The sequence below is a fragment of the Atractosteus spatula genome, chromosome 6 (genome assembly GCF_055471065.1).
Source record: "Atractosteus spatula isolate fAtrSpa1 chromosome 6, fAtrSpa1.hap1, whole genome shotgun sequence".
Classification (NCBI taxonomy): Eukaryota; Metazoa; Chordata; class Actinopteri; order Semionotiformes; family Lepisosteidae; genus Atractosteus; species Atractosteus spatula.
Window position 1 is genome coordinate 3,297,313 of NC_142711.1, and position 15,272 is coordinate 3,312,584.

The 15,272-nt window shown below is 45.2% G+C and overlaps 1 protein-coding gene across 3 annotated transcripts in view; it reads left to right on the forward strand.

The window, feature by feature from the left end:
* Positions 1-12,091: 12,091 nt before the first annotated feature.
* Positions 12,092-15,272, forward strand: part of rock1 (Rho-associated, coiled-coil containing protein kinase 1) — a 66,756-nt gene continuing 63,575 nt past the window's right edge. For all 3 annotated transcript variants that reach the window (XR_016091241.1, XM_088918563.1, XM_088918562.1), the window contains exon 1: positions 12,092-13,221. Coding sequence is in view for 2 of the 3 variants with exons in the window: in XM_088918563.1 (XP_088774689.1) it covers positions 13,129-13,221 (93 nt within the window). In the remaining variant the exon portion in view is untranslated. The remainder of the gene's footprint in view (positions 13,222-15,272) is intronic.

Sequence of the window (15,272 nt, forward strand, 5' to 3'; positions counted from 1 at the left end):
GGACCCGTTGTGATTCTGGATATCTGACAGCAATTCAGCCCCAATCTCTTTTCTCATCACGGTAATTCCAAAGGAGGTTAAGAAGTCACTCTGCCACTCTTGCACGATCCCAGCGATTTCTATAGCCGCTGGCAGTCCGGATGTGTTCTTGGCCATACACGTAGGCGTGGTATTTGTGTCCGACATAGAAGCAGAATTGTTACAAGCTGACTAAAATTCACAGACCACAATCCGAACAGTGTGGAGCACAGGATTCACTGTTTTGGCGTTCAGCATCGTCCGTGCGCGGTGGGTGTAAGGTGATCAGTTTGGGATTTATAATTGTGTAGTGAACGATATTAACTTGCGTGCTTTCTGTTCGTCTGTCTCCCTCCTCGCCTGTACAGAGAGCGCTGGAGTCGTTTAGGACAAGCCGCACAGCAGCGTTGATTTAGACCTTAGGGTGTCTGACACACGACGGGCGTGCGTGTTGAGGGGGAGAGATACGGTTTGGCATTGAGTCCCAGCTGTGTCCCTGTATCAACACCGCGCTGAACACCACTCCCCAGCGCGGCGTCACAGAGCTCTCTGCAATCACTGCTAGTGAAGGACTATCCACTGAACAAGACGTACTGACAGCCTGCTTTACAACAGGGTCAGAGTAACTGTCGGTACAAACTGCACACCGAGTCCCTCCCTGTTCCAGTACAATGAGCCTAGCTCCACACGGCAATTTAGGTATCGTCACGGTTCGAGTATCGTATATTCCAAAATATTAACTCAATCGTGGTATGAGTGGTAGTTTATCATTATTGACTTCCTTAAATCAAAAAAGGGCTCTGTAAAACCTATATGGCTTCCTTGAGTGGAAAAAAAAATCATTTAAAATATAGGTTACCTGCGGTGTGCACTGGTGTATTTGGCCTATACACCGCTGTTGTTTTTTCACACCAGAAGAGGGCAGGATTGTTTCGGAGCTCGACAGGAATCCCCAGTTTATTGTAAAGCATTTCACCTGTAGGCAATGTGCTCTCTAGCTGACTCTTCAGAACAAAATACAAACGTCGTTCCCGCCTTCTATACCTGATGTGTTAGACAGGGATTCCTTCGACGGCTGAGATTGACACTGGACTCCATGAAAAAAGAACTTATTATAACACCAAAGAGCTGTAGACTCTCATTTGTTTGAGAGTTTGGACCTACAAGCACAGGAAAGGTATAGCGACCGGAAAGGGACAGTTGCTGCCCGCTCAACGGCAGTGTTTTTGAACCTGAAACGGGCTAGTTACTTCATACTATAGTAGTAATAATAATAATAATAATAATAATAATAATTGCTTATACTTATATAGTGCTTTTCTGGACACTCCACTCAAAGCGCTTTACAGGTAATGGGGATCCCCTCCACCACCACCAGTGTGCAGCCCCACCTGGATGATGCGACGGCAGCCATAGTGCACCAGTATGCTCCCCACACATCAGCTATCAGTGGGGAGGAGAGCAGAGTGATGAAGCCAGTTCAGAGATGGGGATTATTAGGAGGCCATGATTGGTAAGGGTCAATGGGAAATCTGGCCAGGACAGCGGGGTTACACCCCTACTCTTTTTGAGAAATGCCCTGGGATTTTTAATGACCACAGAGAGTCAGGACCTCTTTTTTACGTCTCATCCGAAAGACGGCGCCTGTGTACAGTACAGTGTCCCCGTCACTATACTGGAGCAGTAGGACCCACACAGAACGCAGGGCGAGCGCCCCCTGCTGGCCCCACTGACACCTCTTCCAGCAGCAGCCGTAGTGTCTCCCAGGAGTCTCCCCTCCAGGTACTGGCCAGGCCCACACCTGACTGGGCCGCTCAGACGAGGACGTTCATCTTTTTGTTCTCTAGCAGCTCCACTGTTGCTTCGGCTGGCCGCTCGGGGGCGCTGTCACGCTGAAAGGTGAACCTCCATCCCGGGTTCCTCTTTCTTGCAGTGGGCAGCAGGTTTTCCTCGAGGACTTTTCTGTACCGGGCTCTGTTTATTTTTCCTCACAAGGGCCCCAGTCCCTGCTGACGAGAAACCTCCCAGTCCAACAAGGCTGCCGACACAATGCTTCACAGAATCTGTCCTTTCGGAGATGTGCAGTGCTGGGTCTGGATCAAACAAAATCCCTGGCAAAAGAGTTCAATTTGAATTTTGTGAGACCTCAGAACCTTCTGCCTCATGATTGCAGAATCGCTTTAGTGCTTTGCTGCTGTTTTCCCCAGTGCAGCCCTCCTCCTTGCCCTCCTGTTTGGTACACGCACACTTTGACCCGCCTTGGCCACGAACGCCTGTTGCTCTCTGAAAGCTGCCATCGCCCGGGAGCCTCTCTAGTCAGCCTCCGCCTGGCTTGCTCATCCAGTGTGATCTGGGCAGAGTCTCAGTGCTGCCACACACACCTTCCACTTCTTTAGAATAGTCTTGACCGACAAACAGTGACATTATAAAACACAAGATACGTATGCAAAGATAGACACAAAAATGTCCTCCTTTCATAAGATCATTATGGAAAATATCAGATGGTAGTAAAAAACAAATATAAAATAATCATCTTGATTATTGCTCCAGGGGGTATTCAAGTTCTTCAGTATTTTTTAAATCCATCCCCTGATCTGTGCCTTCCTATAACTTCGTCCCGCAGTTCTCCTGACATCTGCCTGGTTGGGTCCTTGCTGTGAAATGCAGGTTCCCATCAGAGGGAACCTGCAGGAACAGCTGAATTCATCCTGAAATCATTAGGAACACTACGACTGGACACAGGCTAAGGCCAGTCACCTGGGTGTGTGATTCTGATGGCGACTGGAATACTGTAACAAGAGAGGTGGACACTTATCTGAACAAGCTATTTCCATTTTTATTTTTAACTAATTTTCTAAAAAATTCTTGAATATTTTTCTCAGTTGGATGTTGAGGTGTAGAATATAACAAAAAAAAGTGTAATGCATTTGAAATCCCAGCAATAAGGAAACAAATTTCTCTTGTCTCACAACATTTTCCACAACACAGAGAACCAACGCCAGCAGGAAGTAAAATGACTGTGAATTTTTTTTGTATAGGAAACAAAACTTTTCTTGAACTTGGACTTGGACATTTTAGAAAAATTGCTCTAGGCTAGGTCTGGAGAAAGACAAAGTTGTTTTCATTTACTACAGCTTTTGACACAAACAACATGCAAGTACTGTATATCGTTCATTCCATTTGTAAACTGTTAACATTACTAATCCCACCATTTTTAAACATTTTAATAAGATGCTAAAAGAGGCTGTCTATATCTTGGCACTGAGTTTTCAGCAGCGTGGGAAATATGCTTGGTATGTGGTGCTACGTCATTGGATAACTGCTATATCAATCAGGATGTGCTGCTCTTCCTGTAGTAGACACATTGTACGCCTTGTTTCTGTAATGAAGAGGCTGTCAACATATAAACAACATTCTCGTCCAGTGTAAATCATTCGAGGTCATGCACGAAGTCTATGAATGAATCTATCAGTCAGTAATCTGAATTATATTATCTGGCAGGTAAAAAAAGAAAAGTGCACAACAGTAATTTCAGATTAAAGTATTTTCTTGTTTTCTGTGGGAGATGTAGGTGTTGAAACTGAGACTTTACCTACTTGTGAGTTTCTGAGTGCTCTTCCTGCTGTAGATTTGGATTTCATTTCACATCCAAATTGTGATTTAGATTCAGTATCACATCACTATTTCCAGACTCAGATACTCCCCAAATCGATACGCATTCATCAAATCAGATTAATGACCAAATTCCTTATTCAGATTCGAATTATGGCAGAATTGTAGGTTAGCACACAGTGGGAATTGTTTAGGAAAAAGGTTCTTCCTTTGCAAAAGGCACAGTGGCTCTTTGTTGCCAATCTGTGCTGGTGATGACTGAAAATCATTCAGCTTCTATTAGGTGTCTTAATTTGCCACTCCTTGACTGTCACCTGCAGTCTTGCTCGGAACATGGCTTGAATGTTATTTTACCTACCCTCTGAAATAAGATGTCACCCTGGCTCTTGCATTATGAAAGGATGTGCAGTAAAAATTCATTTCTACAATCCCTGGCATGAGAAGTACTTGGAACACTCTGGTGCCCAATTTAAACGTTCTCAGCCTTAGTGAATTGAGGGGCATATTGGATATATATGTAATGCAAGTTTCATTCTTGAATAAAAATAATCTAAACTTTTACTGTTTTCAATAAATGTACAGATTTTGTGTATATGTGTGTATGCACAAAGGAGCAGTTGTGAGCAGTACTTCTCTTTCACAGATCTGGACTCTTTAAGGAATCCAGCTATATTTGTGTAAAATGTACAAGGTTCGACTTCCTCTACAACAAAATAATGTATCATAATAACATGGATCAGGAATCAAAATTGTGGAATTAAAATACTTCTCACTGTTTTCCAATATACTAAAAATATTCTCTAATGCCCTTACCAAATCATGGCCTCCTAATAATTCCCCTCTCTGAACTGGCTTCATCACTCTGCTCTCCTCCCCACTGAGAGCTGCTGTGTGGGGAGCGGACTGGCGCATCATCCAGGTGGGGCTGCACACTGGTGGGGGTGGAGGGGATCCCCATTACCTGTAAAGCGCTTTGAGTGGAGTGTCCAGAAAAGCACTATGTAAGTGTAAGAATTATTATTATATTTGCTAAATGACCCTCATATCAAAAAGACAACAGATTTACTGGACACATTGGTCTCTCCAGGTGCCTGAACCCCACTCTGTTGAAATGTTACAGGATGAAATTCAATAAGAGAATGAAAAGAAAAAAGCACCCAGCATAAATATAATCTATAATAATAAAGAAATCTGGAAAGAGCAGGGATAGACTACTAGATTTGTCTAACAGGATGCTTTGAGTGTGTGCAGACCTTCAGTAGACATGGTTGCAGTAAATGCCAGCATAATCCCTCATTTCCTGTTTGGAAGATAAATTAATATTTCATACCCATTCTGTCTGTTCTTAGATGCTGTTCCATAAAATTTAATGTTTAACAATATTCTTTTACAATTAGAGGGAAAAAAACAAAATTCTGATCAGAGGCATTCAGTTCACTAGATGTTATTCCATATTTCACAAGCCCAATTTAACAGAAAAATGTTGTTAGTGGATGATAAACCAGGCAGGTATGTCCAAATAATGCTTACAAAGGCCGGGCATTCACAATTTATTATGTCTTGTTTTGTCATTTTACCCCACCTTAACCTTATAACGAGCATGAACAGTAGGGAACATCTAAACAGCAACTAAGAAGCATCCTCTATTGGTGACAGAAGAGATGTGCAGTGCTGAACACTGTAAATCAGAGCTGGGGATTTCCAGTTCTGGAGGGCTGGCTGAGGTCCTGTGACTTTCACAGGCAGTTTTCAATTAGCAACTGTATAAAACCAAATACAGCATGTGATTTTAATTCTTATTGCAATAATTGACTTTGATTGCATAATTGAGATCAGAGTTGTAATTGATGTAGAACTTCCCAAAATACTTCCAACTGGACTGCTGTTTCTTCAAAAATGTTCTTGATGTTCACCATTTTAGTTTCTCTCTTTTGCCACTGGATATGATCCAGAGATGACCCATTTTGATTGCTTCCTTCCTGCAGGGACAGCACGTCTTTACACAAAGGGCTGTGGGAGAATGGAACAAGCTACCCATGAAGCTGCTCCACACTTAAATGTCTTTTATCGCTTCTTATTTAGGAGGCTGACCTCATTCATCACTATGTTGGGGTTTTTTCTTGCCAGTATGATGATCTCCGTCTCTGCTCATCATTATACATCTATCGGTTTTGTCTTTGCCTTGTTTTTTTGTTAAGTTCTTGGAGATGATGTGTCATGAAAGGCGCTGTATAGATATTATTATTATTATTATAGAGATACAGAGATGATAATGAAGATAGTTATTTGCATGTAGGTAGTACATCATATAAATATAATGTGTCTTTAAAGTAGCTTGCTGCAGGAATAAATACAGCACATATATATGCTAGTTAAAATCAGATGAACTATCCAAGCTTACTGTGTGAAAACAGCGTGCTACCACAGTGACGTTAGGCACAGGCACAAACGCAACCATGGGCTCCATGTTCCCTGGGAGTGCACACCAGGGGGCGCTAAGTTAACAGGTGCTCCGGTCATTCTATGCCCTAGGAACACACTGCTTGACCTGTAGCACATACTCACAATGCTAATCCACTCCAGTGTGTACTGTTGCTGTACATATGTCTGTGTAACAAATCTCATTGCTCCATTGTGTATAAGCATGGAAGTGTCCTACCCTTGGATGACCCTTGTGATTCCTGATGATATATATCACTAAATGTTTCTCTACCTTGTTTAAAATGTGCTCTAGATCATGTATCCCCAGTCACGGTCCTGAATCGGCTTATCATGGGCAATTCATTGGAGCAGTTTAACAGCTCTTTTGGTGCTGTTGCTTTAAAAAACCTAGAAACCCTGCAGCCTCACAGGACTGGGAACCCACTTACAATATCATTGAGATTTTTCTTTTGTCTTTTATGTGCAATGAATAACACACCTGCCTCTCTGTCTGGAAAATCCCACTTAAACAGGCACCAAGGCGAGGCAGCGCATGCAGAGCACTCTGAATGGTCAAGACGCAAGAATAGGGTGTGTGTATTACAAACATTAACTCCTACTTCAAACTGCCATGACTTCGAGCTTTAAAGCAGGAAAAAGAGAAAACTGTGTAGGGTCTAATGTGATGTAGGCAGAAAACTAATGCCTAACTCATGCCTTTGCCCATATTAAAATTGTCAAATAAAAGTAAGAAATTGAGTTTTATAGGGAAATAAATGGACCTGTTATACAGAACAAGTAGGAATGGAAACCAGCGGTTTTTCTACACAGGTACTCATCAAGGACAAATTTACTAACATGCTAGAGCTTAAAAGACAAATTACTCAGATCTGAATGATTTCTGTAAATCATAGGATGTAACAAGCAAACACATCTCCTAGACCAGATTGCACTTAGCCACTTGTCTTCAAAGGCATGTGGAATGCTTTTCACTAACCACTGACTAGCATTTTTCACATGGCTCTTAGGTTAAATCACAAATGCAATATGCAATATGCATTCTTGAAAAAGGCAATTGAGCGGAGGCTCTGAGTTATAGAGAAACCAGCCTTAAACTATTACATATAAATGTGGGGGAAATACCCAACTTAGAACAACTACATGAAAACTGCATCCTATGAGACAGGAACAAGTAAAGATTTACTCCCTGCTGAAAAGAGAAGAAAAGAAACACAACATTTCAGCTGTGGAGCCTTCTTCAGCCTTCTCAACACCTTGTCTTTTCACATACCCCAGCTTGCTCTCCATGAGACACACAGACAGAGAGAGAAGCTTGGGGTCAGAGCGCAGGGTCAGCCATTTACAGTATACAGCGCCCCTGGAGCAGCTGGGGTTAAGGGCCTTGCTCAGGGGCCCAACGGAGTAGGATTCCTCTGCCGGCCGCGGGATACGAACAGGTGCAGATCCTCAGCCACAGAGCCACCGCTCCGCCCATATATGGACTCATACACGTTACCATGTTACTTTGCTCCTAAACCTGTGAAGAAAATCTTCAGTTCCAGTAGACTTAAATATTTTTTAACACAAAGCAGCTTGATTTCAGATTTTGAAAGGATAGAATTATAGCACATACCTATAATTATAGGAAAAAAGAAGCTGAAATGTTCCATCCATAATGTAAGTGGAATAATTCCTGTGTGACAATCTTAATTGGTCTAATAAGAACTGATAGTGGCGTGCTCTTCTCTGTTATGCTGCCTTAAAAGGACAATGAAGAAGGATTTTCTTTCACTGGGAAACCAGTGAACTTGAATTTCCACTCTCACATACTTAGATTGCATTTTCAACTTCTGCAAAAAACAAACAATTAATGCATTTTCTACTGGATACATTACGTGCGATTCTTTGTTGAAATTTCAAAAGCACTCAGACCAATGCAGGCTGGGAAGAGCTAGTTACTCAGGCCAACCTCCACTCTCCATGAGCCTTAGCTGAATGGTTTAAATTGCTTATAATTTCCCCCCATCTGCTTAGTTACAGGCAACATTAAATCATCGTGCTCTGTGGAGTGGTGAGAATAGAGGCATACATCTGTAATCCTTGCTGTTCTCTTGAACAATAGTCTGATTTTAAAGGACAACCCGCATGGAACAAATCATTCCCAGTGATTAGTCTAAAAATGCAAATGACCGTCCTAAAATGGATTATTAAAATTCAGGGTGTCATTGCTAAATGTCCTGTTCTGCTTCTTTCTGCTTTTGCTGGATTTTTGTGTTCTCATTGAAAATATGCCTAAATATTAAACTCTCTGAATTCCCCAAAGGTGAGGCAGGAGTGAGGTTATGGTACCTCTTCTTTTCTGAAATTCTTCTATAAAGGTGTTGTGATGGTACAAAGGTATAAGATGATGGATCTAAATGCATTGCCGTGACCTGTATTAAAGCTACGTTACAATCTTTTTAAAGAGAAAAACTCAGATTTCTGTTGAACGATTTCTGTCAAGATAATTACAGACTACGCGACAAGAGAAGTCTCTTCCTGTTTCACTGCAACAGATAAATTGTATGAGAAAACCTTTTAGCCTTTCAGCTCTGATGTGCACTGCAATGTGGTCCGATAGACTAAAAAAATGTTGCTTTCCTCTTCACATCTTTCTCAAAAGGTTCAAAAGCCACTGTAACTCTGCAGGATCTGATTATTGTTGCGCGTCTGCATTTCAAAAGGGACAAAGGAAAAAAAGCTACAAGGCTCACACATGCTTTAAGCTACGATGGAGACGAAAGCAATTTTGATATTTGCAGCCGTTTTCAGTCACCACTTCCCTTGGCCTCATTATGTCCTTTTTTGAATGTATTTAAAATGTAATACCTTTCCTTTTATTCTCTTCCCCTTGTCGTTTTTTTTCATTTGGACACTTCTGTTTCTCTTTTACCACTGGGAAAGCAGCCCTGAATAAAACTGCCTTTGAACTTACTGTTCACGAATACAGAACTGTGCCAGTTGTTGCCTCTTCAAAATATGTGCCGGGAGTCGTTGTTCCTTCAGTGCCCTGTCAGAAGCTCCAAAGCCTGTGCAAGGTGTTCCTAAAATTGTCCTCTTTTAAGCTACCGTTATTTGGAACCAACCAAAAATGTAACTGTGGAAATATGCTGTGCACATGTGGGTGTTATTTGCATATTAGACATCGTAGGAATCTGGAGAACTTTCCCATTTCCTCCAAGTCTATTTATAGGCAATAACAGAGGACTAGCGAGAACAACTACATACGCCAGGATCCCCAATTTGCTGAACTGGATTAAGTAAGCCACACATTACAAACTGGAACAAGCAAGACATACATTGGAAACTGGAATAAGCAAGTCACTCGCTTCAAACTGGAATAAGGAAGACATACATTACAAAGTATTAACCATTGATTATCTAGGAACATGACTGATGGAAACTTTTAAAAGAAAAAACATACCAAAATAATATGATGGACATGTAATTACAGAATGTGAAGAAAAAGCATTTCAATGTGGCTACACTGGCAATTTTCATTAGTATGTACAGTAACTCTGTGTCAGTAACACTTACAGGCCTGTGGGGTACATGCTGATGCATTACAGCTGCTTAAATAACTGTTTTTAACCTCATTCGCCTCTCCAAGGAATGGAAAGAAGTCAGAATGTAGTCACCCTAAATTACCTACGGACAGGAGGAAAAGGAGGCCTTGTTACAGATGTATATGAATATTAGATTGTGTTTAATTGTAATTTGAAAGTTGTTGATTAGGAAAGCATTACAAATGCCTTTTAGGAGAAAAACAAAACACAATGTCTGTATTAAATCATGAAGTCTTCCTCAGAGACCAAGACAGATAAATAAGTCAGTACCAGCACTTTATTTATTTGTTTTCTTTTGTTTACTGTGAGCAATGGAAGTCTGAGTTATCTGTGATTGGAATTTATTCTTTGTTATTATTGCATGCTGTTCTCAAACCCTGAGACAATCCCACTCTGTACAATCTGTTTCTGTCTCTGTCTCCAAATTCTGACCTGCACCTAGTCAGCACCTCACCATGAAGAGGCAATGTGCAATCCTGGCATGAATCTCTCCCACTCCAATATATAGAGAAGATACTTTTATCCTCACCTTCCATAAAACTTTCATCCTCACCTGTCATCATCTAAAGGTTTGCCATTATCATCTCTGAGAAGCTTCATCCCTTACTGTGGCTCTTTCGCTGTGATGGACTGGTGTCCTGTCCAGGGTGTGTGTATGTGTCCTGTGATGGACTGGTGTCTGTCCTGTCCAAGGTGTGTGTGTGTGTGTGTGTGTGTGTGTGTGTGTGTGTGTCCTGTGATGGACTGGTGTCTGTCCTGTCCAGGGTGTGTGTGTGTGTGTGTGTGTGTGTGTGTGTGTGTGTGTCCTGTCCAGGGTGTGTGAGTGTGAGTCTTGCGATGGACTGGTGTCCTGTCCAGGGTGTGTGTTTGTGTCCTGTGATGGACTAGTGTCCTGTCCAGGTGTGTGTGTGTGTGTGTGTGTGTGTGTGTGTGTGTGTGTGTGTGTGTGTGTGTTCTGTGATGGACTGGTGTCCTGTCCAGGGTGTGTGTTCTGTGATGGACTGGTGTCCTGTGATGGACAGGTGTCCTGTCCAGGGTGTGTGTGTGTGTGTGTGTGTGTGTGTGTGTGTGTGTGTGTTCTGTGATGGACTGGTGTCCTGTCCAGGGTGTGTGTTCTGTGATGGACTGGTGTCCTGTGATGGACAGATGTCCTGTCCAGGGTGTGTGTGTGTGTGTCCTGTGATGGACTGGTGTCCTGTCCAGGGTGTGTGTGTGTGTGTCCTGTCCAGCGTATACCCTGCTTTGCGCCTGTTGCTTGCTGGGATAGACTCCAGCTCCCCTGTGACCCTGAACTGGAAGAAGTAGTTGGGAAATGGGAGGATGGATTAACAATTCACGTTGTTGTGACTGGTGTTTGGATGTCTGTCTGTGATGGCGGAATCCTGGAAGCTGTGGGACACGAGGAACACTCTCAACTGGGGGAGCGGATCCCTGTGGATCTCAGAGGGAGGATGAGGCGCGATGTCGCCAAGTGGGGCTCCTCCGCGGCGAGGGAGAACTGGGAGGGACTGTGGGCCCCTGCACAGGGACTAGAGTGGAAACCCCTGTCCCCTGGGCTCCAGGACAGGGAAACGACATGGACAATAGCAAGGGGCCGGGCCTGGAGGGACTCTTTCACTGCGCAAATCCAGCCCCATCCTCCACTTGCACGGATTGACAATGGACAAGCACCTCATTCGGAAAGTTTTTATTTGTTGACAGCTTTATAATTAATGATCTATTGAGATCATTAATAACTGTGAAACTGTAATGGTTACTAATAGATCCACCTCACTGGAGCTGACTGATGTAGCCGAGTTTCTCTTATCACACACACGAATTCTTACAAGGCCTAAGCGGATGTTTTATGAAAGGTGATGGATAGCCTTTTATAAAATCTCATTTGGAACCTCTTATCTTCCGTTTCAGGGCAGTTCAGTTTGTCATATGCACAAGGGCAATGAATTGTTTGTGGATCCCCCAGAGTACCCATGAAAAACACTTTTCAGCCGATAACGTTATCTTCCTCACCCTTTCCTCTGTTGAGCTCTGCCTCAGCCCTGTGAGTCCTTCCTAGCACATTCAACAAGCCAAATAATCGTTTTTCATTCACAGTGACGAACTGGAGACCCACCTTATACAGCAGAGCATCTACTGGAGCAACTCCTGAGCGCACTACTAGTTACTCACAGCAACGACAGCCGGCGTCCCAGCTACCACACCCAAGATTCAGGGACCCTAGCCTCCGCATTTCTGCCACACAAAGTTTTGCATTTGCTTTTTCAACGTAGTGTGATATTTCACAGAAACAGGTTTGTAAAAGACGACTGTAACGGCGGGCCCCGGGCGGACAGGCAGGGGGGGGCGCGCTCCCGACGCGCGGCCCCGCCGGCCGGGCACGGGCACGGGCACGGGCCGTCCCGAGCGCGCCCCCGCGCCGCCGGCGCCTGCGCGGTGGCGCGCGAGCTCGGGGTTTCGCCTCTCCGGCTGTTTGAACAGGAAGGCGGACATGTTTGTCAGAGAGGCAGGGAAAGTCGGGCGCTCTTTGCAGTTCGAAAAATAACAACGACTCTCGGGAGCCGGATCGCCCTTCTCGGAAGCCTCGGGATCCAGCATGCCGGCTCTGGCGACAGCCCTGGGCCGCGGAGCTTGAGCGCAGTTCGGCGAGGTGACCCCCCCGGCCGGAGCGACCCGTTTCATCGGGGCCGTGTTGCAAAACCGATCACAGTTTTCAGGGGCTGAAGTTTTTTTTTTTGACTACCCTTTTTTTTTTCCCCCTCTACCCCCACCCCCCCCCTCGCCGCACCTCCCCTCCCCACCCACCAAGTCAGTTCTACTTTTGCAGCTGTCAGACCCGCTCGGATTTAAAAAAAAAAAACAAAAAAACAAACAAACAAACAAACAAGCCAGCAAAAGCCGAGAACAGCACCAGAAGAAAAAAGTTCTCGCTGCCTCCAGGGCCCCACCGGCCCCGCTGCGCCAGGCCGTGCGTGCGGTAGCGGGTGTGAGTCGTGCTAGCAGCCTCTTCTCGTCCTGCTGCGGTTCTCGCTGTTCCGGGCGGAGTGGGGATGAAGTGACCGTGCTCCGTGTCTGGAGGCCGTCGCCGTGCCCTGAAGGGGAAACTCGGGGACGAGAGAGAGCCGAGAGATCTGTTGCTGCGGGGTTTTTTTTTTTTGTTTTATTTTATTTAATTTATTTATTTTTTAAAAAAAAAAAAAGAAAAAGAAGTGAAGCTGTCAGCCCAGCGGGAGAAGCGGACTGGCTCAGACAGCTTTCTCTCTAAGATGTGGCTGTGGACCCGCCGGGCACTGGCTGAAGGTTCCCCCGAGTGTGAGCGGCTGGCTCGGCTCTTGAAGCGGGTCTGACCGGCTGCGGACCCGACCCGACCCGACCCGACCCGGCCCGGCCCGGCCCCAGGGAGGCAGGCTTTGCGCGCCGTGCCCCAGAGGACAAGGGAGAGAGGGAAAAAAAAAACCCAGAACTGACAGCAAAAATGTCCGCTGGAGAGAGCTTGGAGGCTCGGTTTGAAAAGATCGATGCCATGCTCAAGGATCCCAAATCGGAAATTAATACCGATTGCTTGCTGGTGAGTGTCCGGGGTGTGTGTGTGTGTGTCTTGTCTGTGTTGGGGTTCCCCCTTCCCCACTCTCTATCTCTCTCGTTTCAAATGATCCTGCAAAAAAAAAGTAATACTAATGAATTGCACGGGTGTTTTCGGTTCTGGTAAGTGATCGCATTTGAATGAGCTCGCTGTCCAGTTGCCGGGGGGGGGTGGGGGTGGGGGTGAGAAATTAAAAACTTGACTGTGCCAAGTTTAAACCACGTAGCTCCTCCGTGTCACGCAATGGTGTGCGCGACTGAACAGCACTGACGTCTTCTTCTCTGACATAACTTCTATGTTATGCGTTTCTGGTGTCCACAGTCCTGCTCGCCGCTGGGACCCGATGTCTTGTGCTCGCCTGGAAATGTGCTTTTTTTTTTTTCTTTCTACTGTTGCTGCTGCACGACTTAGACACTTCAGAAGCGTCGGCTAACGTAGTCATTCACACTCCCACACAGGAAAAAAAAAACGTCGTCTTTTTTTTCCCTCTCTCTCTCTGAGCGCATTTTAACGTACAAGCAAGCTGTGTGCAGTTCCTGTTGTCGGACTGAGATTCCTTAAGCTGGCGATACAACGTCGATCGGAAATCATTTAAATAAAGAGAAACACCTCCCCCCCCCCCCCCCCCGTTAAATAAAACACAACAACCCCAGCCCACTGTGTCATGCGGTTGGCGAGCCCGTGTTTGCCAGCCTGTTGCTCCTGTGACACGGACACCAGGGGCAGCTCACACTCACAGGGACATGTCCAGCACGGGGCCTGCAAGAGGAGAGCGCCACTCGGACCGTTGCACGGGTGGCGCTGATACAGTGTGCCAGTTACAACATAGTTCAGTGCCACTGCCTGGCGGGGTGACTGTCACCACCCGAGGCCCCGGCGCAGACCCGCCCCTGTGCGACTGCAGTGGATGGGCAGGGTGGTCCAGTCGGTGCGCCTTCCTGTAGGAGAGCTAAACCACCGTTAGGTACGTGTTGTTGTTGTTGTTGTTGTTGTTGTTGTTTTGCAGTTACAGTTGGGCCGGGTCGTAACTTTGTTTGCTGCACAATGCTTGTTTGACTGTAGCTGCAGACGAGCCAGCGACTCACGAGTTAAGGGGGAACTTCTGTTGCTTGGAAAGTGATTTTTTTTTTTTAGGGCCTGTTCAATATTGGGGTAGGGATAATCGCCACGAGCCAGTGGGTCGTTTTTCCTTGAAATGTTTGTGACGTTCATTGTTCAATCAATGTTGGGCTATATCAAGACTTATATTTTGCATTATCCTTATTTTAAGGGAAAAATCACCTCAATGCAGCTACACGTGGACTTTGTTCTTACACAGTTTAGTGTTGTATATCCAGTGACCATTTACCAGCTATTCAGCAACATTTGGAAATAAAACTTAGTCTGTTAAAACTACTTTTTTGGCATTTTCTCCAGTCAGTTTTTCCGATACTCAATATTCTTGACACCGTTTTCCTTACATTCGACTGTCACGGTCTTACCGTATCACTTAGTGTTATTAAGTACTCGCCTGATGGCTTTCAGACTGCTTTTACTGTGTCTCTTTTAGCATTCTGTTTTCTTTCCCATCCGTCCATTTTCTAACCACGTCATCCAGCTCAGGGAGCTGGAGTCTGGTCCAGCACGCAACAGGCGCAAGGCAGGACACCCCCTGGATGGGACGCCAGTCCATCACTGGGCAGACACGCACACACTCACACCAGGGCCAGTTTTCCCAGAAGCCAGTTAACCCACCAGTGTGTCTCTGGACTGTGGGAGGAAACCCTTACAAACACGGGGAGAACATGCAGACTCCACACAGACAGCCCCCCAGGAGCATAACCCAGGGCCCCAGCCCTGCGAGGCAGCAGTGCTGACCACCGTGCCGCCCGATTTCTGGTCCACTCATTGAGAACATTCCGGCCTGTTCTGTCCTCCGCTCAGTGAGGCGGGGCTGGTGGGAAGATTGTCAGTGCCTCTTTTCCCCTTTGTCCTGCTTAAGTTCCAGTGTCTGTAATAACGATGCACTTCTTAGACAGACTCTTCAAGCTTCCAGC